This window comes from Nicotiana tabacum, chromosome 1 (assembly GCF_000715075.1).
Source record: "Nicotiana tabacum cultivar K326 chromosome 1, ASM71507v2, whole genome shotgun sequence".
In the NCBI taxonomy this organism is placed as follows: domain Eukaryota; kingdom Viridiplantae; phylum Streptophyta; class Magnoliopsida; order Solanales; family Solanaceae; genus Nicotiana; species Nicotiana tabacum.
The window spans coordinates 123656727-123677570 of record NC_134080.1 but is presented as its reverse complement, the minus strand read 5'-3'; the positions used below and the strand labels follow the sequence as shown (position 1 = coordinate 123677570).

Here is a 20844-nt window from a genome sequence, read left to right as displayed (position 1 = left end):
CCTAATAGTCGAACATATATGTGAGGGATAGAGAAATGAAATATATGTCCATAAAGTTGCTAAATTCAAGACTTCTGTCAAAATCCGGGACATTCGCCCTAAGTGGGGGAGGAAGGGCCATAGTAAGGCCACTTAAATACAATAAAACAAGAGTAAGACCATGTAGCTATGATGTTTGAGTATTTTGTTGAAGACATGCGTAGTCTAGAAAAGTGATAATGGATAACGTGATTATCTGAAAGGGTATGCTAATGGTAGACCACTAGTACCCCAAAATAAGGGTGGAAGGTTAAGGAAGGTAAATTCTTCACACATGGCAATGCAGATGATAGGGTCAACGATCTTAAAAACTAAGAGTATGTTTGTAAAGGGATTTTATACTTGTTAGAGGATTAGGAACAATGGAACCTAAGGAAGTACTATAGGCCAAATATGGAAGGTTGCGAGTTTTTAGAATGGGTTAATCATAGAACTGTGATTTAACCAAAGTACCAAGGCGTTAAGAAAGACGAAACGAGTGGGAGAAATAAATATGATGCTATAATAACCCAAGAGGGTATTTGGGCTTGATGGAGAGCCTCTAAAAATCTTACAAGCAAAGAAGTGTTAAGTGATATGACGATGAACACACTTTCCCACGAATATCCTAACAAGAATTAAGAGGTGAGCGGGTTAAAAAAATTTAGGAAAAAGACCACGTAATATGTGGAAGAGTGTGTGGCTATTCACTAGCTAGGAATAATGAGGCGAAAATAAATGGGAAGAAAATCTATAATTGAGATGTCCGTGGTTATCGCAAAATAGTTCATATCAGAATGGTGGACTCGCCTAGAGCACAAGTGTTAATAGAAGGTATAAAGGACTAACCGTAATGCTACCGACTTGGGTGACATTGAATATCAACTGAAATATTTAGAGGGAGTTCATGTCTACATATTACAATAGAAAGTGAGACTACTGGTGGTGAAATGGTGGTATGATAAACTCAACAAACCAGACACAATGATATCACGGGTCCATGGAGGTAGACAAGTGTGTGGAAAAATAAAGCTATCAACTATGCACTATGAGCAAAATAGAAGGAGAATGAATATTCCAGTTAGAAAGAAAAGATGGTACCAACATATTGTTCGGGCCAGTGGCGCTTTCTGAATTGCATATGTATGAAGGGTGTTGATATTCGTTTTGGGTGGTGTTGAATAGTAAAGAGATATCATGAGAATGTTCACAAGGGAAAGTGGAGTGGTTTCCTAAATCCTATAAGTCACACAAGGAGGAAAGAGGTTGACCAGGAAAGGTCTGAGCACGATGTTACATTACATTTGATGCAATATCGTGCATGTTCATGATATTAAGGTGTGTGCGCAGGCTAGAAGATGTTATTCCTTTGACATAGAAGGTTCTATACGAAAACTCATCCAGTAATGTCTTCTGTTGAGAATTTGGAAGAGCAAGTTGCAAGTACTCACATAAGATTGTAACCATATCAAGAAAATTATTGAAGAACTCAAATCCTAGGAGGTCATATGCAAGAGAAATGTGATATAGATGGTTCACTATTGATGGAACATGGCCAGGTGATCACTTATGCCTCTAGGCAACCCAAGAATCATGAAAAGAACTATCCGGTACATGATTTAGAACTTGCGGCGGTAGTTTTTTGTATAAAGATTTGGCGACATTGTGTGTATGGGGTCCATGTTGATGTATTTATGAACCACAAGAGCCTTCAATATATTTTTAAATAAAAGGAATTGAATCTGAGACATAGAGGATGGCTCGGGTTACTCAAGGACTATGATGTTGAGATTCTCTATCACCCGGGAAAGGCCAATGTTGTGGCGGATGCTCTTAGACGGAAATCTATGGGTAGTTAGCTCACTTGGAGATATATCAAAGGCCGTTGGCCAGGGAGGTTCACCAGTTGGCTAGTCTGGGAGTTCGTCTTGCGGACTCTAGTGAAGGGGGAGTCATTGTGCAGAATAAGGTTGAATCGTCACTTGTAGCGGAGGTCAAAGAAAAGCAATACAACGATCTGTTGTTAGCACAACTGAAGGAAGGGATTCATAAATACAAGACCATAGCTTTTTCCTTTGGCATGAATGATGGTACTCTACGGTACCAAGACTGCCTATGTGTTCCTGATATCGACAGTCTTCGAGAAAGGATCATGGCATAAGCTCACACATCCAGGTATTCCGTGCACCCCAGTTCTACAAAAAATGTATCATAATCTCAAGGAAATTTATTGGTGGAACAACATGAAGAGGGATGTGGCGGATTTTGTAGCAAAATGTCCATATTGTCAACAAGTGAAGGTCGAACATCAAAGGCCCGGTGGATTGACTCAAAGCATAGAAATTCCAATGTGGAAATGGGAGATGATCAATATGGATTTTGTAGTAGGGCTGCCGCACACTTCGCGCAGGTTCGACTCAATTTGGGTGATCGTTGACCGACTCACAAAATCAACGCACTTCTTGCTAGTTAAATCTACCGACACAGTGGAACCGTATGCTCAGTTGTATATCAAAGAAATAGTCAGGTTGCATGGCACTCCAGTCTCAATCATTTCAGATCGAGGGGCTCAGTTCACGGCCAACTTTTGGAAGAAATTTTATCAATGTTTGGGTACGCAGGTAAACCTTAGCACAGCTTTTCATCCACAAACCAATGGGCAAGTAGAGCGGACTATTCAGACACTTGAAGACATGTTGTGTGCTTGTACTATTGATTTCAAGGGTAGTTGGGATGACCATTTGCCACTCATAGAATTTGCTTACAACAACATGTTAGTATCCAGATGGCACCATTCAAGGCACTGTATGGTAGGAGATACAGGTCTCCCATTGAGTGGTTCGAGGTTGGAGAAGCAGAATTGATAGGGCCGGACCTCGTGTATCAGGCCATGGAGAAAGTTAAGATTATTAAGGAGAGGTTAAAAACTGCTCAGAGTCGCCAAAAGTCTTATTCGGACATTCGTCGCAAAGATTTGGAGTTCAAAGAAGATGATTGGGTATTTTTGAAGGTTTCCCCCATGAAGGGCATCATGCGATTCGGGAAGAAAGGGAAATTAAGTTAGAGGTATGTCGGACCGTACAGAATCATTCAGAGGAATGGTCAGGTGGCATACAAGCTTGAGCTGCCACTCGAGATGTCGTTGGTACATACGATCTTCCATGAGTCTATGTTGAAGAAGGTAGTGGGAGATCCGTCCACTATTGTGCCAGTTGAAACTATTGAGGTTAATGAAGAACTATCTTATGAAGAAATTCCAGTTTCCATTCTTGATAGGCAAGTCCGGAAATTGAGAAATAAGGAAATTGCCTCTGTAAAAGTGTTATGGCGGAACCTGCAGGTTGAGGAAGCCACTTGGGAAGCCGAGGAAGAAATGAGAAAGAAGTACCCACGTTTGTTTGAATAGTCATGTAATAGCTTTTATGCATTTGGTTCCTATGAACTCTTATCTTTTGATTTGATCCATGTTAAACTATTCCATTTTGATTACATGTGTTGCCTATGCGGCCATGGTTGGTGTTGTACAAGTTATGTTATGTCTATGAAATATGTATATGCTGTTAGGATATGTATCTAGGGCCCTCTGACAGGTGGATAGGTCTAGTTACAAAGGAAACTCTGGCAAAATTTTTCGGAAATTTAAGGAGCTAGCCAAATTCGGGGCTGCTGATATATTTCATGATGTGAACAAGCCGAAGTTACATAAGGATGGCTAGTGAATGAACCTTGATCCTCATTCGAGGACGAATGATCCTAAGCGGGAGAGAATGTAAAGCCCCGGAAATTTTTGCTAAGTAATCTAAGATTTTGTGGTGCCAAGATAGGCTAATTATTTTATCTTGTGTGAAAGTGAGGGTTCAGGATATAATGGATATCAATTAGATAGGTTAATAAGTGTATAAGTCATATTATAAGTAGTTTGGGGTCTAAGGAGAGGCCTAAGTCTAAGCAAAGTTGGAAAAATTTCATAATAGGCTAAAGTTGTAAGTAAATGCTCACAAGACCTCACTTTGGACAAGCATATCTCTAGTTATATAAAGTGTTGAGTGATGCACAACCTATCAAATTAAAGTTACAGAGAGTTATGACCATTTTACCGGACATGCGTCACCAGCGCGCGCAGGAGCGCGGCGAACCGCGACAAACCAAGGTTTTTCTTCCTGTAAACCGCGGAAGACCGTGGCGGAATGCGGTGGAACATGTAAAATGTCTAAAATACCCCTGGTTAGTGTAAAAACCGAAGGGGTATTATATTTCCTTCATTTTTTGATCATTCAAGCTCGAATTTTGGGGTTTTCTTCACCCTCTCAAGACCTACAACCCCTCCCATCTTCAAGGTAAGCAGTCTTCATTAACTTGGTGTAAAATTTCATTATTCTTACACTAGTATTGATGAAATCTACTCATAAAACACATAGATCTTCAAGAAATTCCTTCAAGAACTCAAAGGAAGGTTTTGCAAGATTTCTTCCAAAAGGTAATCCTACCCCCCTTAGACTTACATGTATGAATTTATTATGGGTATATGAGTGTGAATTAAGTATTGGGACTCTTGGTGTGGTGATTAGAAGCCATAAGTTCCTAATATAAATATATAGTCATTGTATAGATTGGAAGGTGATTATTTGATGGAATTTTGTTGGTTGGGTGATGATGGGTTGTCATACATATGTTTTTGGAAGTTATAAATTGGTTAGGAGTGATGGTGGAATGAATTGTTGGTTAATGGTGATAGTTATGTGAACCAATACTATAGTTATGGGGTGTAAAGATCTATACCTACAAGGTGTTTGATGATATGCCTAAATGGCATAAGTTACGGAATTTATTACTAATATTGGCCCTACTGAATGTTGTATTGTAGATTGAGGTTGCTTAAGTGTATTGGATCATTGTAGTATCACTAAGGGCGAATTTGACGTATGTATGGATAACTTTAACCTTTGTAAAGTCACCTTGTTTGTTGTACGAGTAATTGGTATGTGTTATTTATGTGGACCATTTGTGAATTCTTGTGATTAATATGCCTTAAACGTTGTTGGCTAAGTTTCCTGATATAATGGTGTAAGTAAATGGCAACAAGCCAAGCGTGTGTATGTGAAGGTGCTTATGTGGTAAGAGCTGTGCAACAAATGATGGAAAGAAATCGTAATTGATGCAATTGAAACAACTGTGGTAATATCATACGTGACTTGTCGCAGCAATTATCATTGTGACTTAAATTGTATACGGACTGTTGCATATAATGGAAATGGTATTGATGTCTATGAAAACTCTTTGTGAATTGTTGTGTTGTCGTGTCAAATGTAATTGTACGGTGGGATCGGGTTGCGCGCTGCAACACAAAATTATAAGGTGTGGGTTGTGGTGATAAGGGTGGTTGAGGTAATAAGGGTGGAAAAATGATCGAAATCACTATTGAAATGAAAATATGTGAAAGTTGTGAAACCATTGATGTGATGAAATAATGTTGAAAGGGGAAAAGAAGAGATTGTGGAACTTGTTTGGCTTTGATTGTTCCTTTCATGTGCATTGTGTTGTTGATTCTATTACCGTCGTTACCTATGTATTTCTTGATTTTACTTGGGGTAAAGTTAGTGATGAAATAATATTGAAAGGGGAAAAGGAGAGATTGTGGAACTTATTTGGCTTTGGTTGTTCCTTTCATGTGCATTGTGTTGTTGATTCTATTACAGTTTGTTACCTGTGTATTTCTTGATTTTACTTGGGGTAAAGTTTGTTCATACATGCCAGTACAATTAAAATGTACTGACGTCCCTTTTGTCGGGGGCGCTACATTTGTGTTATGATTGTAGGTGGTTCTATAGCAGGTACCGATCGCGCATAGCGGAGTACCTTCTTCTCAAAATATTGGTGAGCTCCTTTCTCCTTCAAGGGGTTATATTTTACATCTTCTTATTTTGGACTTTCACTTTTGAGGTATAGTCGGGGCCTTGTTGCCGGCATTGTTACCACGTCTTTTGTATCCTTAAAGGCTCTGTAGACGTTTGTGTGGGTTATGTATGGGTATTGGATAGGTCAATGGACCATGTTGTAACCTTGTACTCTTGCTTTCTTCTACACTATAACTTGTAGGGAACCTTGGAAGTTTAACCACGTTTTAAATGTTGTGATATAAAATGAACTAAGATGTTAAATGTACTACCTTTCCTAGTTTAAATAAAGTTAAGCATGGCTTCCTTATTCCTATCGAGTTGGGTAGATAGCGGTTGATAAGGCTTGCTGAGTTGGGTTCACTCGATTGAGCGTCGGTCGCGCCTCCCGAAGTTGGGGCGTGACAGGGTCGATTTTTGGGTCGTGACAAGTTGGTATCAGAGCCTAGGTTACATAGGTCTCATGAATCATGAGCAGGTTTAGTAGAGTCTCGCGGATCGGTACGGAGACGTCTATACTTATCCTCAGGAGGCTGCAAAACCTTTAGGAAAAACTTCGCCTTCTTGAATTCTTATCGTGTGTCCTTGATTCAGCTTGAAAAGTAACTCTTTGAATTCCTTCCATGCGTTCGTATGTGCGCGTGAGCGCTCTGTATTAGATATGCATCGATGGCTTGTGGTTCCCTGTCGAGGGGCGAGATGAGATCTCTGTGTGATAATGTTGGGCCAGTCTGGAAGACTTGAGGCCAGGTTTTTGCCTGTAGCTTGAGCACTGAGGTGCTGATTGTGTGAGCAAGTGTTTTTGAACTTATATGTTCGGTAGTGTCCCTATTAGTAGGAGTGATGGTTGGATGGCTATGCGATGAGTGTGTTATGACTACGAGATGTATTTATATGATTTGGAAGCGACGAGAAAGGTCTACTAGAGGATAGAAGAACTATTAAGTGCTTGATTTCCATATTGATTTGAGGTATAGCCCCGAGTTATGGGTGTGTGAAGAATCTTTTCATGTTTTCTAGTTGGGGATGAAGTAAATTTCATGTTGCGTTATGAGTTCAGACTCAGGAAGATTAAGAGACTACGTAATGTCTATGATGGCGAAAGGGTATAAAGAGATGTTGGTTGAGGCGAAGCAGGTGGGTTATCTCCTACGGATTGTTCTGAAGTTTGCGTAATCCCTTATGTCATTTATTGGAAGATCTCTGTTACCAAGGAAATATATGTGTTACAATTTGAATTTGGATTGTTTAAGACAGTAGGCTTGACTGCTACGAGAGTGAATGCAAGATTTGTAGAAGATTTAAAGTACCAGATGGTCTGTGTTTCACGAGCTTATGAAGGATTGAGTTTAATCTCACTATGGTATTATGGCAGCAATAGAGTATATGTGTTATGAGTTATTGTGTGTGTTTTGATCTATGGCTTCGAGCCAAGTGGGGGAGTCTACTATTGATTAGTTGATTGCATGGTTATGTGCTATGTTGGTTCCAGTTCGATGCCTACTGGAGAATCAGTTATGGCTTACGAAGATTGAGACCGAAGATGGCTTGACTAAAGGAAATTTTAATGAAGGTTATGTCATGCTTCATAGGTGTATGAGAATCACGGAGTGTCTTGAGGGGCTATTGGTGAAGGATGCCCGGTGCATGGGGCAGGAAGTTGCTTGGTTGCATTAAGGTGAGGTTACATTCTGCGGTGTCGGGGTGCTAATGAGGCATAGGTTGTTCGGTTTATTTGATTAGTCTAATTGTAGTTTGAGTAGAGTGGATGACTCTCGAGGATCGTTCTAATGGGTTCAAGATTCTGCATTGAATAATTAGAGATTTCAAGTTGTATAATTGGCTAGAACTGAGGTTTGCATTGGAGGGTGTCAAGACTTGTGTCATCTTTATATTAATTATGGGATTCTATATATCAGTATTAGGAAGGTAATGGTTCTGAATTAACAGAAAGTCTCTTCAGGGTAGGTATTTTGAATGTGGTGCTTTTGGGAATATTCAAGAGAGTATTCAGCGGGTTATGAGCCTTAGACGGTGTGGCTTTATGCTTGGGTCTCGTGTGGTAAGTCTGGGTTGAGGAATTGTGATGTTATAGCAAGAAAGAGTATCAAGTTGAAGGTAAATCAGAAGGAAACTCGGATAGATAGGATAGTAGGCCGAGTCGGTCTGGTAGGGATATGATTAGTTCTTTGGATGCTTACGAGGTAATGAGTTTTTGCAGGTGTTTCGCGGCAATTCTCTTAGATTTTAGTGACCTGCGTAGCTCGGTTGAGTTAGAATGATTCAGTCTTGACGGCTTAGTTTTGTGCACATGGAAATTCGGAGAGTCCTTAATGGTTTCTACCATAGTTAGAGATGTATATGTTCTATGAGCATGAGGAGCATGGGATGTATAGTGGTTTCCTTCTAGAGGGGATCAATGGAAAGTTCTTGGTTAGTTGAGTACATAGTTGCTTGTGGCTCAGAAGGGATATGAAATTATCATGTTATCCTAGGATGGTATGGTATATGCAGTATGTTGTGGGGGATTGAGAATTGCATGTGTAAGGTTACAGTTCAGTTCTGAAAGGAAGGTCATAAAATTCTTAGGCAGTTTCAAATGATTAAGGAAATGATATTACTGATTGGTGTGGCTTGATGAGAGTATACATTTCAGAAAGGGCGATGTGTTTGAGTTATGGATGCTTTATTGGTATTGCGGCACTATCTTGTCTGATCGACTGCGGATATTCAAGGTTTGCTTGGTGGCACAGAAGAATTTTTTGAAGTACCTCTCGTGGGATGATCGAGTATTAGTGGTGTGTTGTATATTCGAGCGGCAAAATTGGGATCAGATATGGTAATCTGTGTGCTTTATGGACAGGAAGACTGAAAGTTCTCATAAATAGGTTAGCTCGTGGTTGTGGACAGTAAAGATGTGGGTAAGTTAATTAGATGACCGTATTGTATGGCACCAACGGAGTTAAAGGAGTTGAAGGAGCAACTTCAGGAACTCCTTGGCAAGGGGTTCATTGGTAGGCCAATATGGATGTGTGTTCTAACTCGAGTCGGCTTGGTTGACTCCGAGTTGTATTGTTGAGGGATGTGTTGATTTGATTGAGCTTATTAGTGATCTGGGGAGATCTATGAGTTATCTTTCTGTGTTGCGAGGCGTTAGGATTTGTTGGTTATAGGCACATGTGGTGCGGTTTTATTGGGGCCTCTCAGTGGAATTCGAGCGGGAAGAGTATTGGGCATTGCTCTGCCGATGGCGTATCGGTTATGTCCTTTCGGGTTTGTGTAATGTTATGTCAATTGATTCGCCGTGGTTATGATGATTTTCTTTGGTTCTAGACATCAAATTACGTGCGGTTGTTGATTTTAAGCATAGTGACTTAAGGTGTTTCATGTAAACCAGTGTTTGGATGAGGTCACGCATTGGAGCAAAGCTATATAGGGGTATGACACTGTGGTTTAGATTCGTGTGTTTTGTTTCTATGATATGTGATGGGTTCTCAGCATTGTGTGTGGTGGTACTAGTGAGCTTGCGGTACAGCTCTTCCATTTGAGTCATTTGCATGATTTGAGTATGTTCGCATTTTTGCTTATTGGTGCGCGGATTGTGCAAGTTGTGGCTTTAGTTTGTATTGAGGTATCATGTCACCAGAGTAGTTGTGTTGGAGTATATGAGATCGTTGGGATCTTTAATGCATACAAACGGATTCAATTGCAGCATGTTGGAAGGATAATATCGAGGTTCGGCGTAGAAATTTGCTATGGTCTTTGCCAAAAGGAGAAGTGGCTTCATGAATGGTTGATATGAGAAATGGTTATGGCTTATTGTGTGTTTCATTTATCATTGGCAGTATATGAAAGTGTTGGAATGAGACTTTAGTTGATAAGAGGTTTTCTATCGATATTCGGTTGTTGTGTGCACCTACTGTTATTATAAGTTATCGCTACAAGTGTTTGAGTTATGTGGTATATCATGTAATCACACCTGAGGTTGCAGGTATGGGTTATTATAGTTGTTCGGGATTATTCAGAGTATAGGTGTGAGAATTTGATCTTGTGGATGATTTCGGAAGTGGAAATGTGGTTCTAAGGCTTATGGGCTAGGTTGGATTGTGAAATTTCAGTTACAATGTGTTATCGGACCTATATGAGATAGAGTGACGTGGGATCGCCCCCGGGTATGTGCATGGTAAGGTTAGTCAGCGATTGGTTGGCATTTGGAACAACTCTGGGCACGTTCGAGGACGAACGTATGTTTAAGTGGGGGAGGATGTAATGACCCGACCGGTCGTTTTGAGCTTTTGCACTTTACTCGCCAATTCCCGGGCATGACTAGCCCCGTATGAGGTATTATGACTTATGTAAATCGTTGATTTTGGTTCTCAGGGTAATCGGAATGAATTTGGAAGAACAATTCTCAGTTTGAGACTTGAAATTTGAAAGGTTTGACCAAGTTTTTGACTTGTTTGTATATGTTCTTGGATTGGAATTTTTATGACTTGGTTAGCTCCGTCAGGTAATTTGGGACTTAGGAGCATGATCGGAATGTATTTTGGAGGTCTGTGGAAAGTTTAGTCTTGAATTTGCGAAATTGAGATCTTGGCGTTTTCTGGTTGATAGGTGAGATTTTGATATAGGGGTCGGAATGAAATTCCGAGAGTTGCAGTAGTTCCGTTGTGTCATTTGGGATGTGTGTGCAAAATTTAGGTCATTCAAACATGGTTTGGTTGGGTTTTTTATCAAAAGCGTAATTTAGAAGTTCTTGGAATTCTTAGGCTTGAATTCGATGCAAATTTGGTGCTTTAATGTTGTTTTGAGCATTTCGAAGGTTGGAATAAGTTTTAATGATGTTATGGGATATGTTGGCATGTTTGGTTGAGGGCCTCGGGTGAGTTTCGGGTGGTCAATCGGACCATTTCATGTTGTGAAAAATTGCAGAATTTCTGTTGTTGGTGTTGCAGGGTTTTGACCTTCGGGTTCGCGATGCATGTCCCACCTTCGCGAAGGGTTAAGGTGCGAGGCTGGGGAGTTGGCCTTCGCGTTCGCGAAGATTGTTCCGCGATCGCGAAGGTGTGAGGCCTATGGTAATCGCGTCCGCGAGGTGTAGGTCGCATTCACATAGAGGAAGAAGGATAGATAGGTCTCTAGTGCATTTGTTCTACGCGTTCGCGTAGTAGGTGTTGCGATCGCGAAGTTTTGATCTACTCATGCATCGTATTCGCGAGAAGGGTCTCGCGTTCGCATAGAAGGAATTCCGGTCTGTGAGGCATTGTGCTTCGCGAACGCGAGGGAAGTGTCGCATTCGCGATGAAGGAAAATCTAGGCAGACAATTTATATTTTAAAATCGGGGGTTTATGTCCAATTTCATAAAAACCATTGGAGAGCTCGGGAGAAGGTGAAATTTGAGGATAGTTTCAGTGGAACTATTAGGGTAAGTATTCTTCTCTCATATTTCGTTTATTTCCATGATTTGGTCTTGAATTTCATCATTTAATTTGGAAAATTAGAGTGAAAATTAGGAAAAAAAAAATGAAAGAAAAGTTTGAGATTTCTTTTGGGGATTTGAATGGGCAATTGAGGTCGGAATTTGATAAATTTGATATGGGTAGACTCGTGAGTGAGTGAGGATTCTATTGATATAATTTTGGTCGGATTCCGAGTCGTGGGCCCGGGGGCCGTGTTTGAGCAATTTCGGGATTGTTGATGTAAATTGGATATTTTCGAGTGGGCTTTGTTCCGTTAGCATATTTTAATAGTTATGCTCTGATTGTGGCTAGATTTGGAGCATCCAGAGGTCGATTCGTGAGGGAAAAGGCATCGCGGGCTAGAGTTTGGACCGGATAGAGGTAAGTAATGATTGTAAATACTGTCCTGAGGGTTTGAAACCTTGGATTTCACATCGTTGTACTACTTTGAGGTGACGCACATGCTAGATGACGAGCGTGAAGTCATGCACCGTCGGGGATTGTGACCTGGTTCGTCCCGTACAACTGTTAAGTCGCGTATTGATTTGAGATCTTATGATATTTCATATTTTAGAGATTGATATAATTTTTGGGTTGTATGCCACGTTTGGGGCCTTGTGCCGACCTATTGAGACTCTTAGGAGCATTTTCACTATTTTTCCTCACTCTATTTGTTTTGAAAGCATATCCTTAGTCATGTTTTACTTGTTTATTGTTTAAATCTGGTTTTATCACTTTACTTCTTAAAATGTGAAAACTGTTTGAGCTGAGTTCCCTGATTTACTGATGGCCCGAGTGATTGTGAGGTTGATGACTGAGATAGACCAAGGGTCTGATTGTGAGGTTAATGACTGAGAGGGGTCGAGGGCCTGGTTGTGAGGATTATACATTTATGGATCGGGCAACACGCCGCATATATATAGGGCTGCACGCTGCAGTGATATAGCACTTGCGCTGTAGGAGCCCCTCCGGAGTCTGCACACCTCAAGTGAGCGCCGTCGGCGAGATATATGTATCGGGTTGCACGCCGCAGCGATATCTGGATCGGGATGCGCGCCGTAGCGGTTACTATATGGTACCTATTCAGTGTGAGTGTTGAGTGTGAGCGTTGACCGGTAAGAGTTGAGTCATGAGTGGCTGAGAGGCTTGCCCGAGGGGCTATAGATATATAGGTACATGAGTGATGCTTTGCCTGAGGGGCCTGTTTATGAACTTATTTATTTTCACTCCTCCTTAAAGCGAGTTTCTATCGAATATGTTGATTTAATTACTGCTTTCACTCATCTTTAGACCGAGCCTCTATTGAAAATGTTGAACAAATGCTTTAAACAACTTTCATTTAAATTGAAGTTTTTAAGTTATGAAATAGATGTGAATTTCTGTTTTGCCGAGGGGCTGTATACGAACTATGTTTCTCCCGAGGGACCGATTATGATTTTCACCACTTTCACTATATATATATATTTCATTAAACCTATATTGAAAAGGTTAGAAAGATAATTTTTAAAGGATTTTACTGAAGTTGGGAGTTTAACGAAATGATTTTGAATGGCATCCTGATTTAGGAACATGTTGTAATCACTGTGGTGCTATGACGTGGTTGATGTATTTTTTTACTGCTCAATCTTTATTTATTCTTATTACTTACTGGGTTGGAGTACTCAATTACTCCCTGCATCTCGTGTGCAAATTCAGGTATTTTGGAATCCGGTAGCGGGTGTTGATTGCTCAGAGGCGGAGTCGTCGGAGTTAGCAAGGTGGCTGCACGCCATTCGTAGCACTGCGTTCCTTCCTCTCATTTTCATTACTGTATTTAGTACATTTTTAAACTCTTGTTGTATTCAAACCTTGGTAGATGCTCATGACTAGTGACACCCCGATGTCGGGCTTGTGTAATTATTCCGCGCTTTCCTTTTAAATTTCATTATGAGAATTATTGTTTCTAAATGGTATAAAAACAATTTTTATTGGAAAATGGTTGATTCGGAAGTTGTGTCGGCTGGCCTAGTTTCACGATAAGCGTCATCACGACCGGATCGGTTTTTGGATCGTGACAATATCGCATGAATTACACATGCATTCTCGTATTCTAGCTCTATAGACATATAGTGTTAGTTTGGCTTGAACAGGCGGGCGAAGCGTCGAAAGAACTTCACGAGCAAAATAAACCCGACTAATGAAAAAACCAGATAGATCAAGCAGTTAAATCAATCGAAAAAGTCACTAGGATAGACGTTAATACCCCAGAATATCTCAATCTCATTAAATTTTCTCTTACGTTGTTCGTTTGCTCTATTTTCATTCTTGTTATCTTATTTGCTTGTTAGTAATTTTAGTTAAACAATAAAAATTACATCTCCCTCAAAATCACTTGAACATTTAACTCCTCACTAGTTTAGCTTAGACGATAATTAATCATAAGTTATCGTGGGAACAATACTTTCGTACTTGTTGACCGTGTATACTTGTGTGTGCATTGGCCCCAATAATTTTTTGGCGCCAATGCCAAAGACTTTGAAATTAGCTATTTGTCTAAATAACATTTTATTCGTTATCTGTTCGAGTTTTAATTATTTATGAATTTTACATCTATAGGTGTTCACCTTGAATGCTATAGAGAAGTGGAAGCTTGAACGACCTTCCTCCTTACAATCCTAAACCTGGAAAACTCTTCCATAAGTTAAAGAGATAGGCCAAAGCGAGAGCAAAAACTGAAGAGTTGGGCATCGTGGTCCAGCCATAGTCAATAGAGATGGCAAAAAATGAAGAGAGATCAGTGGTAGAGGCTGCAAGGCCTAATCTCGCAAACATGGCTCAGGCTATCGTGAAGTCTGACATAACTAGACACTTTGAGCTTAAGAAGTACATGGTGCAACTAATTCAGTCTACATGGCAATTTATGGGTCTCTCCAATTAAAATCCGCAAAGGCATATCCAGATTTTTTTTTTGGAAATCACGGGTACTTACAATCATCTTAATGTTTCCGATGATTATATCACACTAACATTGTTCCCCTTTTCTTCTACTGGAGGAAGCAAAAAATGGCTACAAAACTATCCCGCTAAAAAGAAACTCTGTATACTAGTTTACATCATACAGATCTGCAGTAGTTTACACCATTTCCAACTCAATGTTGTGTTTGTCTAATTGGTCCTTCAACTCATTCCTCCAATTTTGAAGCAGTCTCTCTTGCTTAGTTATAAGCTCAGTCTTTGTTTTCAACTCTTCTTCCATTTTTGCAATCTCCTATCCATATCCACAATACTCCATTAGCAATGCCAAAAATGAGTGGAAAACATTAGAAGTCCTCTAGAAACTCATATCATCAAAATTGTTATCTTTTCTTTACTTACTGGATAAGTATCATCAGTGTTATCCTATCTTACCTTTCTAAGCATATCTGGTTTGGAAGGCAGATCCTCGCGTTGCAACCCAATCAAATAAAGTTGAAGTTTTTTCGCTGCTTCCATGAAATCTCTGGCATGTCTCTCAACATCAACTGTGGAGCAGCAAATTTGTATCTCATCCAGAAAAAGTAAAAAAAAATGAACATTTCAGAAACCATGAATATAAGCTCAAAAAAAAAAATGGAAAAAAAAAAAGAAAAGAAAAAAGGCTAAAATAAAAAAGGAAAATGACTTTATTCCTGCACGAGTATTAGGGAACAACCAGAACCTGAAATTGTTACCATTTCTAGAGGATATTAAACGCCAGGAATTTCAACAAATTCACTTCAAAAGGAAAACACAATGAAGATTCGAAAAACAGAGACAAAAGGGGGGGCTGCTCAATCGATCTAAGAATTGTGCGAATTATGGTAGTAGTATTAAACTTCTGAGTTATATGATGAAACTTTGGAAAAGAGTGATATAGTGTAGATTGAAGAAACATTACATAGGTGACAGAGAGCCTTCTCTGCTAATAGTTGGGATAAAGGCTTAGTTGTTATTATAACATTTTTATTAGCTCTCGTGTTTGCCAGGAATCTTTAGTTTCATTAGAGATTTGTATATCAGTGTAGAGAAAGTGTGAGATCTAAAAAGCCTCTAGTTTTAAAACATTAAGTTGTCTTTTAAGATGAATTATCGAGTACAAGAATGAAATGAACGGAGTAGATCAGAATAGACATGGATATTCATACAACCAATCCCAACTGGTTTAGGAACATATAGTTGATTGATTGATTGATCGAACCTAAGTAGCTTCTGTAAGTTGCAATATTCAAAGACCCTGTATCATATATCCACACAGCCAACCCCAACTAGTTTTAGACATAAGCTTAGTTGACTGATTGAAAATAGGAAGCTTCTGTAAATTGTAATATTCGAAGAACCCACATCAATCCAGCAGATTATTATGTCAGTGCTAGTGGGAAATGGGTATTCATGCAGCAAGACCTCAAGTCTCAAGAAAAATGTTCTCACATAGCTTTAGAACATTAAATAGCTACCTTATCGGAAAACAAAACAATAAAGACTAAAGCAGCGGTCCTAAAGTAAATTGGCAACAAAAAAAGGCAAACACAAGTTAGTATATAGAGTGTAGAAGTAACAATAATGCTATTTTGTGATTTCCTGACTGATTTAATAGTACTAAACTCATCCTTCAAAGACAATGAATAGATTCAAGGGTTAAAAATCTGCCGTATGGTCTAAAATTACTCACTCTGATGATAAGGATGAGCTGAACGGTCTATTGCCTGGAGCTCTCTTGCAGGCAAGCAGAGAAGCAAAGCAGCCTCTAGCGCCATCACACAGGCAATCATGTCAGCCATTGAAGAAGGCGATTGCATCTGCGATTGAGGATTTTGCTGTTGATCAACAGAATGTCTCTCAGCCATATGATTTAAGCAAATGTAGCACCACTAACTTCCCTCACTTCAAAGGTTAGGTGGAGAGAAGATGCTGGCAAACTGATCACGGCAAATAGTAAATGAAATTGAAACCTTATCCTGACAAAAAAAAAAAAAAAACAAGAAAGAGCAAGCGCAAAACCACTTCAATGGCACTCTTCCAAGATACTTGTCCTTTTTCACTTTTTGAGGTTTAATTTGACTAATTCTCTGTTTAAACCTAACATAGATAAATTATCTTTCAAAAGAATTAAAACATTCCAAAATTATACAAAAGCTACATATGTTACATATTTGTAAATTTGAAAATGTAACATAATTCGTTTCAAACTCTAGGTCGAGCATTCCTTTTCAGTCTCTGGGAAAGCATAAGGGCTGCAAATTTTGACAGAGGGCATAATTACAAAGAAATTTGATATCGTTTTCCATCCTGCTTCTTCGTTTTTACAATTTAGTAAAAGGATTTATACAGATATGAAACTGAACGCACCAGTTCTTTTCCTTTTGTCTTCATTTCTAGATTTAATAGTATACTTATTCAGACTCACAAATAAGGACGAATGAGCAAGAAAAAATGGTAACGGATTCAAGAACTTTTGACATACTCATCAAATTAAACAATAGCGAAAGCATGAAAATAGCATAATGCACAAAGAAGATTGGGTAAAACAACAGTAAATGCAGCCGACAGTAGCGGTAAATTTGAAGGTATGAGGGTGTTTTTAACTTCTGGAGATGGAATTCAAAATCAGATGCTACAAAATCTAGCTCGTGAATTAATAATCATCCACTGAGAAATGCAATAAATTTGGTATTAGGTTCCTGGGGGAGAGCTTATGAAGAAAATACTGAGATGAATTCGGATACAAGCTGGTAAATGGTGAGTAGTATAATAGGTTCACTAGGTCGGGCATTAATCAGCCCATTTGTGTGTTGGGTAATTTCTGTAGTAACGGGCTAGTCACTTTTTGTATCAATTTTTAAAAAATAACCAATTTTGAAATTTAGTGACTCTTAATGCAAATATACCATAACAGTGTTATGGATCTCCAACTTAAACAAATAAAAAATCCATAATAATATCATGATATTTAAAATCCAAAGGGCTCTTGATATGAAACAAAGCTGCATGTTTCTTTTCTTTTTTTTGGGACAAAAATATTATTTTTGTCTCCGCCCTTTGCATTGATAGCATCACGAGTTTTGAATTAAAAAAAGTGAAACTCCATGATAGTGTCTTGGATTTCGTCTGTCATATACAATCAAATCTCTACGTAGCAGTCTCGTTTGTTACAAATATTTTTGGATGTTATATCGAAGCGCTGTTATATAAAACATATATTATAACATAACATGAAAATTTGTTCCGGAAAAGCTTCGCTTTTATAGTGTAGTGTTGTTATATAGGGATGTTGTTATAGAGAGGCCTGACTGTAGTTTCACTTTCTTAAGTTCGAAATTCAAAAACAGTGTTACAGATTCAAAAAAAAGTGAGTTATGAATTTGTATATGTTTTTTAATACAAGTTCAAAAATAGCTATTTTTGATATTTGAGTGTAATTCTTCTTATTATGGTCTCTCTTTAAGAAACTGATGCACTTAAACTGTAGATGGCACTTGATATTTTTCTTCCTCTGGATTTAAGAGTAACCATATTCATAGAACCAAAAAAGAAAAAGAAAAAAAAACAAAGTTAATCGAAAATTAAATAGGAAAGCAGGAACTATGTTTACTGTAAAATTGAGAAAGGAATATATAGATTGTTTTTTTCCTTTTCTCTTCTCAAAATTGATCTCACATCTTCAATTCTTTTTGCAAAAACCTTTCTGTCTATTTGTGTCTCCCTCCATGCTCCTTTTATATGAGTGTTTACTTGAACATCTTAGTTAGGAATACAATGCCAAGCAGTTGAAGACAAACTTGGATTTTTTACTATATTCATTCGTAGGTGATATATTTATTCAGAGGCAGATGCAGGATTTGATCAATTCAATTATGAATCCACAATTTTAAGCAATGACTCTAGTAAAAAAAAATCATTAAAAGTTAAACTCATTAAATTTAAATTTTTAATTCATTTAATATTTAATATGTAAAGCAAAGAGGGAAGCAAAATATTCAACATGAGTGACCGTAGTTACTATATTAGTTAACGTGATTCGTTGACTTAAATTGTCGATCAAAAAGATTAAGTAGCATGAAAAGTTCAATCCCTTTTTGCCTTTCGAAAACCCTAGAAAAAAAAACGAAAGTAAGACAAAGTATATATTCATTGTTTGTTAGAAAATTCAATCTTATACAAAAGACGTAGATTTGCTCCATCGACTTCCCCTTCATGTGGCCACGTACAACTTCTTTTTTTTAACATGAAAAGGTACTTATATTAAAACATAGGTAACGCTAATGTCCGTTAACATTGTCATTAGTACATAAGCCATCATAAGCTAATATTATGCCTTGTAAGGCACTATCATTTCCTAAAGCAGCCATACGACCACATTGGTCTCTAGAACAGTTTCTAGCATATATATATATATATATCCAACCTCATCTTTGTCATATACATCTACAACAAATTCAGGTGGCAAAACAAATGTACATATTTTATTGTAGCTACATTGCGTTAGTGCTGCTTTTGCCAAAAGATGAGCCACCATATTCCCTTCGTGGAAGCTATGCTTCAATGTGATTGTCCCCTGTCTGAATACCTCTTCCATTAACCACCTGCATTTGTAAATTAAGTTATTGTAAGTTGGGTAATCTTCGTGAAGGAAACGTATGACCTCTGTGGCATCAGTTTCTACTTCAACCGGGAATGTGTCTTCCCTAATAATTAGTTGAAGTGTATGCCAAAAAGCTTGGAGTTCTGTTTGTATTGGTGATGTTGCTTGAATTTTCTTGTAGAATCATGTCTGCCATTGCCCTTTGTAGTCACGAACTACTCCACTGATACCCCCTTCCAGGTAGTTGCTTTTGAATGCACCATCGATATTTACCTTAAACCAACCTTTTGGTGGCGGCTGCCATTTTACATCAACTTTTATGATTTTATTGTAAGTATTGATCGTGCATGTGAGAAAAGTGTATTGTAGTGTTTTATCAATAACCTTTTTAACATTAATGTGAGAGTTGGTATTGTTGTGGTTGTTATGGTTTCTGTTGTTCCAAATGGCCCAAAGAGCAAATGGTAGAGTATCTTTTCAAGTTACATAATTATAAGTTTTATTAGAGGTTGTATCTCGTAATAACTCCAACCAATTATTAGTCTTCCCCTTATTGGTAATTGACACTCCTAAGGATTGCTAGAAAGCATGAGCTATGTTGCATTCCCAGAAGATGTGGCATATAGATTCAGTATTATCCTTACATATTGGGCAGGTTGGATTTATATTGATACCAATTTTAGCTAGGTAGCCTCTTGTTGGAAGTCTTTTATGGTAGAGTTTCCAAATGAAAAACTTGATCTTGTTAGGATAATTGGGTTCCCAGATCTACTTAAAGGTCAGAGTATTGGGTGTTTGCTCATCAATTAGGTTATAGGAATAGGCAGTTGAGAATATACCACTAGGGTTAAGACTCCAAATGAGATTGTTTGGGTGATTGACTTGGCATTTTAGATTTAAAGCATTAATACTGTTTGTGACTATTTGAGGAAGGTCAAAAGATATTTTTTCTAAATCACAACCCTTATAATCCCAAATGTCTTTAATTATTAACTTATCCTCATTTTGATTTAACGGTCCTGGAATAATATTACGCAGACTTTGAATATTTGGGATCCAGTTTGAGTCCCAAATATTCATATGGGAATGTTTATCAATTGTCCACCTATTGCCCTTATTGCAAATAGTACAAACCTTGAGGACACTTTTCCAAGTGTTTGAGGAGCCATTTATTCTCTTACTCTTCCCATAAACGCTAATAAGAGTTTTAGCCCATAGGGAGGTTGTATTAGTAAGGATCCTCAATGCCAAGCTTGTTAAGAGGGCCAAGTTTTTACATTTTGCTTTCTTGATGCCCAAACCACCATTAGACTTTGTGTTGGTAACCGTACTCCATCCAATAAGGTGGATTTCTTTCTTTTCCCTCGTATTCGCCCAAAGGAAATCTCTCTGAATTTTATCTATTTATTGAAGTGTTTTGGTGGGAAGAAGACTTCTTTGCATTAGGTGGTTTGGTAGCGTATTTAAAGTAGAAGTTATTAGTATGCACCTCACTGTCATGCTTAGCCACCTCGCATTCCAATTGTTTAGTCTAGCACGTATTTTGTCAAGTAATGGTTGATAATCCTTGTGCCTAGGGTAATTATTCAGCATTGGAAACCCTAAATATGTACCAAAGGTCTTACTAATGATAATCCCAAAAGTTTGAGTAGCTATGCCTTTCATGTGTTTATTACAACTCTTAGACATGATCAATTTAGATTTTTCTTTGTTGATATTTAATCCGGACACATAACTAAAATCCTCCATACATCCGGAAATTGAATTAATTGTTTTCCTATTAGCTTCACCCATAAGGGTTAGGTCATCATCAAAAAATAAATGAGATAAGGGGGGAGACCTAGGATTAAGCTTTATAGGTAGCCAGTTCCTTGTATCGACTTGGTGGTTAATATT

The 20844-nt window shown here is 38.3% G+C and overlaps 1 protein-coding gene across 3 annotated transcripts; it reads right to left on the bottom strand.

The window, feature by feature from the left end:
* Positions 1 to 14251: 14251 nt before the first annotated feature.
* LOC107828792 (mediator of RNA polymerase II transcription subunit 28) lies at positions 14252 to 17149 on the bottom strand. Of its 3 annotated transcripts, none has more exons than XM_016656163.2 (4): positions 16831 to 17127; positions 16039 to 16285; positions 14760 to 14872; positions 14286 to 14619 (listed from the first exon to the last, which is right to left on the bottom strand). In XM_016656163.2, the coding sequence occupies exons 2-4, from the start codon at positions 16211 to 16213 to the stop codon at positions 14485 to 14487; spliced, it is 423 nt and encodes a 140-aa protein (XP_016511649.1). In that variant the 5' UTR covers positions 16214 to 16285; positions 16831 to 17127; the 3' UTR covers positions 14286 to 14484. The 3 variants fall into 3 exon arrangements, with proteins under 3 accessions (XP_016511650.1, XP_016511649.1, XP_016511651.1); XM_016656165.2 differs by having other exon boundaries at positions 16039 to 16183; positions 16831 to 17126; XM_016656164.2 differs by having other exon boundaries at positions 14252 to 14616; positions 16039 to 17149.
* Between the last annotated feature and the right edge of the window lie 3695 nt (positions 17150 to 20844).

Coding starts and splice junctions, on each gene's coding strand:
- LOC107828792 (XM_016656163.2), bottom strand. CDS start 16,213: ATGGCTGAGAGACATTCTGTTGATCAACAGCAAAATCCTCAATCGCAG. Junction 14,873..16,038: donor AGCTCATCCTTATCATCAGA/GTGAGTAATTTT, acceptor GCTGCTCCACAG/TTGATGTTGAGAGACATGCC. Junction 14,620..14,759: donor AACCAGATATGCTTAGAAAG/GTAAGATAGGAT, acceptor GGATATGGATAG/GAGATTGCAAAAATGGAAGA.